Source organism: Myxocyprinus asiaticus, chromosome 39 (assembly GCF_019703515.2).
Source record: "Myxocyprinus asiaticus isolate MX2 ecotype Aquarium Trade chromosome 39, UBuf_Myxa_2, whole genome shotgun sequence".
Taxonomy (NCBI): domain Eukaryota; kingdom Metazoa; phylum Chordata; class Actinopteri; order Cypriniformes; family Catostomidae; genus Myxocyprinus; species Myxocyprinus asiaticus.
Genome location: NC_059382.1, coordinates 30,942,360 through 30,948,625, shown reverse-complemented (window position 1 = coordinate 30,948,625; position 6,266 = coordinate 30,942,360). Strand labels below are relative to the sequence as shown.

Here is a 6,266-nt window from a genome sequence, read left to right as displayed (position 1 = left end):
TGTTATGGGTGAAGATGCCCTGCTTCCCTTAGTTACTGTTGCTAATGCTGTCAAGCTTTTCTATTGGCATCTGTTCAGAGAAGCGATCGAGTAAATTACCTCAGAAATTATTAAGTAACACATTTGTTAACCATACACTTTGGTTAACAACTGTTTTATTTAATAATTAACGTGATTTTGTAGCCTTATGCTAAATCTACTATCTATTATCAATCTATTATCAATCTACACTCCATACCCCATAATGACAAAGTAAAAAACTGATTTTTTATAACTTTGCAAATTTATTAAAAAGAAAATCTGAAATATCATTGACATAAGTTTTCACACCCTAAACTCAGTACTTAGTTGAAGCGCCTTTGGCAATAGTTACAGCCTCAAGTGTTTTTGGGAATGATGCGACAAGCTTTGCACACCTACACCTAGATTTGGGGATTTTCTGCTATTCTTCTCTGCAGATCCTCTCACGCTCTGTCAGGTTGGATGGAGACCGTCGGTTGACAGCCATTTTCAGGTCTCTCCAGAGATGTTTGACTGGGTTCAAGTCTGGGCTCTGGCTGGGCCACTCAAGGACATTCACAGAGTTGTCCCCAAGCCACTCTTGTGCTTTCTTGGCTGTGTGCTTAGGGTCATTGTCCTGTTGGAAGGCGAACCTTCGGCCCAGTTTGAGGTCACTTTACCAAAGTAGCTTTGAAAAGAAAAGAAAATGAAATGAAGGCTATACAGTGCTTGAAATTGCCAATAAAACTGAAGATTTCATACAAAGGTGTACACTACAGTTGTCATGATTCACTGTTGTTTGCCTTGTGTCTCTCCCCTGTCATCTGTTCCTCCCGGACTACATTTACCATAATTCCTTGCCCTCATCACTGCCAGCTGTCCTTGATTGTTTTCACCTGTCTTCCATTAAGTCATTATCCATTGTGTATATAATGCCCTGTTGTTTGCTTGTTCTTTGTCAGTTGTTATGTGTTTTGACCTCCTGTTTATTTACCTGTTCCCTTCGTGGTTGTTTCCTTTGTTCCTGTGTTTTCCCATTGTGGATGTTTCTTTTGTTCCTGTGTTTACCCCATTACATTGTACTTTGTTTATCTTATTAAATACAGTTTCGCTGCACCTAGATCCAGCTCTTGTACTTCCTTCCTTATGTTACAGTACAACTGACCACAAAATGGATCTAGTGGCGTACTTCGTACAGCTGAAACAGGCGGACCTATCAATAAGAGAGTTCTCCCATTTCTTCTCCACTATTTCCGACCACGCTGGTTTTGATGATGATACCCTGAAATCCATCTACCGAATCGGACTAACAACACGCCGGTGGAGGGACTTGCCGGAGACCGGAGATTGCACGTGGGAGGAATATGTGAGGCTAATCTTAGAGACACTCGCTGCAGAGGATCCTCCTCTCTCAATTCCGGTTCCAACTTCCGAGTCTTCCATGCCTGAGTCCGCTCCACGCCATGTCACAGCCACTCCTCCGTCTGCTCCATGCCCTGTCACAGCCATGTCTGAGTCTGCTCCATGCCATGTCACAGCCACGTCTGAGTCTGCTCCATGCCATTTCACATCCACGTCTGAGTCTGCACCACGCCATGTCACAGCCACGTCTGAGTCTGCTCCACGCCATGTCACAGCCACACCTGAGTCTGCTCCACGCCATGTCACAGCCACATCTGAGTCTGCTCCATGCCATGTCACAGCCACGTCTGAGTCTGCTCCATGCCATGTCACAGCCACGTCTGAGTCTGCTCCATGCCATTTCACATCCACGTCTGAGTCTGCACCACGCCATGTCACAGCCACGTCTGAGTCTGCTCCACGCCATGTCACAGCCACACCTGAGTCTGCTCCACGCCATGTCACAGCCACATCTGAGTCTGCTCCATGCCATGTCACAGCCACGTCTGAGTCTGCTCCACGCCATGTCAGACCCATGCCTCCATCTGCTCCATGCCCTGTCAGTCACCCCACAGTTGGCTCCACGCCATGTCTCAGTAAAATCTGAGTCTGCTCCACGCCATATCACAGCCACGTCTGAGTCTGCTCCACGCCATGTCACAGCCACATCTGAGTCTGCTCCATGCCATGTCAGAGCCACGTCTGAGTCTGTTCCACACCATGTCATAGTCAGATCTGAGCCCACTACACGCCATGTCACAGTCCAGCCTTACGCGGCTCATTGCTCCAAGCATTCCGTGGCCCCAGTCTCGAGGCCCTTTATGGCCCTTGTCTCCAAGTTGAATTATCCACCACTGATATTGGTGCGTAGGGCCACGAAGACCCTTCCCCACAAATTGTCAGTGCCCTTGCCTGCCACGGCCAACGAGCCAATGTCCATGCCTGCAACGGCCACCGAGCTGACACCCATGCCTGCCACGGCCACCAAGCCAAAGCCCACGCTTGTCACAGCCAACGAGCCGACGCCCAAACCTGCCATGACCAACGAGCTAACGCCCATGCCTGCCACGGCCAACATTCTGACGCCCACACCTGCCATGGCCAATGAGCCAATGCCCATGCCTGCCACGGCCAACGAGCCAATGCCCACACCTGCCACGGCCAACGAGTCAATGCCCACGCCTGCCACAGCCAACGAGCTGGAAGCTTCTTATGTCCCAGAGCCAGCGTTGTCAATCTCGTCTGTCCCAAAGCCAGCATTTCCAGCCTCGTCTGTCCCAGAGCCAGCGTTGCCAGCCTCGTCTGTCCCAGAGCCAGCGTTGTCAATCTCATCCATCCCAGGGCCAGCGTTGCCAGCCTCATCTGTTCCAGAGCCAGCGTTGCCAGCCTCGTCCATCCCAGAGCCTGCATTGCCATCTTCGGCTTCCCAGAGGAGGAGGAGAAAGGCTACCATTTCCAAGTCTCAGCCCATGTTCACAACCACAGAGGTCATCTCCGAGTCTCTGCCCATGTACCCGACCACGGAGGTTGTTTCCAAGTCTCAGCCCATGTTCAAGTTCACAGAGGACATCTACGAGTCTCTGCCCATGTACACGACCACAGAGGTCGTTTCAAAGTCTCAACCCATGTTCATGACCACAGAGGTCGTCTCCGAGTCTCTGCCCATGTACACAACCACGGAGGTCGTTTCCAAGTCTCAGCCCATGTACATGACCACAGAGGTCGTTTCCAAGTCTCAGCTCATGTTCACGACCACAGAGGTCATTTCCGAGTCTCTGCCCATGTACACGACCACGGAGGTTGTTCCCGAGTCTCTGTCTACACCCACGACCACAGAGGTCGTTCCCGAGTCTCAGTCCATGCCCTCGACCACAGAGGTCATTCCAGAGTCTCTGTCCATGCCAACGACCACAGAGGTCGTTCCCAAGTCTCTGTCTATGCCCACAACCACAGAGATCGTTCCCGAGTCTCAATCCATGCCCATGACCATATAGGTCATACCCGAGTCTCTGTCTATGGCCACGACGACAGAGGTCATTCCTGAGTCTCAGTCCATGCCCACGACCAAAAAAGTCACTCTCAAGACTCTGCTCATGTTCACAACCACTGAGGTCATTTCCCAGTCATCCTGGACTCTTAGCCTTGAGCCTGCCATGGCTCTGCCTTCTGTGGCTTTGCCCTTCGAGCCTGCCACGGCTGCGCCTTCTAAGGCTTCGCCCCTCGAGCCTGCCACGGCTCCACCTTCCATGGCTCCATCCCTCAAGCCTCCTATGGCTCCGCCTTCCACAGCTCCGTCCCTCAAGCCTCCTATGGCTCTGCCTTCCACAGCTCCGTCCCTCGAGCCTCCTACGGCTCCGCCTTCCACGGCTTCGCACCTCGAGCCTCCCACGGCTCTGCCTGCCACGGCTCTGCCTTCTATGGCTTAGCCCCATGAGCCTTCCATGGCTCTGCCTTCCATGGCTTCACCCCTCAAACCTCCTATGGATCCACCTTCCACGGCTTTGCCCCTTGAGCCTCCCACGGCTCCGGCTACCACGGCTTCATCCCTCGAGCCTCCTACGGCTCCGCCTACCATGGCTCCACCCTCAGAGTCTTCCACGGCTCCAGTCTCTACCCTGTGGTTGCCACCCAGGCCTTCTGACCCTGTTTCAGCACTGTGGCTGCCAACCAGGCCTCATGATCCAGTCCCTACCCTGAGGTGGTCTCCTGGCCATCCACCTGATATACTCTGGTCTCCTGGGTCTTCTGGCCATCCACCTGATCTGCTCTGGTCTTCTGGGTCCCCTGGCCATCCACCTGATATACTCTGGTCTCCTGGGTCTTCTGGCCATCCACCTGATCTGCTCTGGTCATCTGGGTCTCCTGACCATATGCCTGATCTGCTCTGGTCTCCTTGGTCTCCTGACTGTCCGCCTGATCTGCTCTGGCCTCCTTGGTCTCCTGGCCGTCCACCTGATCTGCTCTGGTCTCCCTGGTCTCTCGGCCATCCACCTAATCTGCTCTGGTCTCCCTGGTCTCATGGCTGTCTGCCCGATCTGCTCTGGTCTCCCTAGTCTCCCGGCCTTCCGCCTGTTGTGCTCTGGTATCCTTGGTCTCTGGCTCCATCTTGGCCCTGCCTCCTTGACCAGTTTTCCTTGGGCTTCAGGAGCCACCCATTAGAGGGTTGGCTCTAACAAGGACAGAAAGAGATGTGGAAGGCCAGATGTACAACTAAACAGGAGGATAAGTACATAAGAGTCTCTAGTTTGAGAAATAGATGCCTCACATGTCCTCAGCTGACAGCTTCATTGAATTCTATCCCCTCAACACCAGTTTCATGTACAACAGTAAAGATAAGACTCAAAGGTACAGGCCTCATGGGAAGAATTACAAAGAAAAAGCCACTTTTGAAACAGAAAAACAAAAATAAAAGGTTAGAGTGGGCAAAGAAACAGACATTGGTCAACAGATAATTGGAAAAGAGTGTTATGGATCTTAAACCCATTGAGCATTTGTGGGATCATCTAGACTGTAAGGTGTGTGAGAAGTGCCCGACAAGACTGCTACAGGAAGCGTGGGGTGAAATGTCACCTGAGTACCTGGACAAATTGACAGCTGGAATGCCAAGGATCTGCAAAGCTGTCATTGCTGCACGTGGAGGATTTTTTTGATGAGAACTCTTTGAAGTAGTTGTAGAAGTTCTGAAGAAAAAAAAAATCAAATTGTAATAGTAATTTTTCACATTATTAATATCCTAACTATACATTGTGATCAGTTGAATGACACTTTGGTGAATAAAAGTACCAATTTCTTTCCATAAGAGCAAAATCTGTACATTTTTCCAAACCTTTTGCAGTGTATGTATATATATAGAGAAAGAGAGAGAGAGAGAGAGAGAGAGAGAAAGAGACTTTCTTATATGTTAGTAGGGGGGCTTCAAGGAAAGGTTGGGAATCACTGGTGTAGACCATTGATTAAGTCATGTAAGTAATGTTTTTTTGTAATTCTCATTATTCTCAATGGTAATTCACATTAGTTCTCATTACTGTATGAAAGTATTTTTTACTGTATTACATTAAAAAAAAAACATTACTGAACAAATGCTACCATGATGTATACATACTTTGCAATTTATTTATATATATATATATATATATATATATATATATATATATATATATATATATATATATATAAATGTATTACTGTAATGAGAAGGATATATTTTTTAATTATGATAATGGCAGGGAAATGTGTATGAAATATCCAAGACATGTTCTTGATGGGCTTTGTGTTATTCACCCTTGAAACAGAGAGTCTTTAATTGAAACCAAATCATCAAAACATTTACCCTAGAGACATTATCCCATCTGGAAAGCAAATTCCATGAAAAGCAGCATGTACGCCTTTGAGCGTCAACTGTCAACTCATTTGTCAGATGCTCTGCCTGTACATTTGAGCATTTGGACCAATCTCACGCATTACCACCAAAGCGTTAACAAGCCGTCGCTCTCCAACAATGATACCACACACCTGAGGCTACACGCTTTTAGGTCATCACGCTAGCCGGACATGTGGTGAGGGCACTGAGAACTGCCAATTCAAGCACAACCAGCTGGGTATTATTCAGATTTGATTAGGCCAACTACACTCAAGTCAATTCTGGCACCCAAGAGAATGGATATGGGGCGTGGGTGCAGTCTATAATTTTGTATAAAATATGGCACATCCCAGCTAATACGGAATAGTTGCCAGCCCTAACACTGCATTAAATCACTGCAACATGTGTACTGCGTTTATTTAGAGTTTAACTTGAGATGCAAATACTGTAGTATCTGCCACTATTTAGTGTAAATAGCATCTACTTATTTTGCACTAGTGTGCAA

The 6,266-nt window shown here is 48.5% G+C and overlaps 1 protein-coding gene across 1 annotated transcript in view; it reads right to left on the bottom strand.

Annotated features, from left to right (window-relative positions):
- Window positions 1–370: 370 nt before the first annotated feature.
- The window catches only part of LOC127430338 (autophagy-related protein 16-like), a 51,705-nt gene continuing 45,809 nt past the window's right edge, over window positions 371–6,266 (bottom strand). The window contains exons 4-5 of the mRNA XM_051680073.1: window positions 4,980–5,081; window positions 371–688 (exon numbers count right to left, since the gene is read on the bottom strand). Coding sequence (XP_051536033.1) covers window position 5,081 — 1 coding nt within the window. The 3' untranslated portion in view covers window positions 371–688; window positions 4,980–5,080. The remainder of the gene's footprint in view (window positions 689–4,979; window positions 5,082–6,266) is intronic.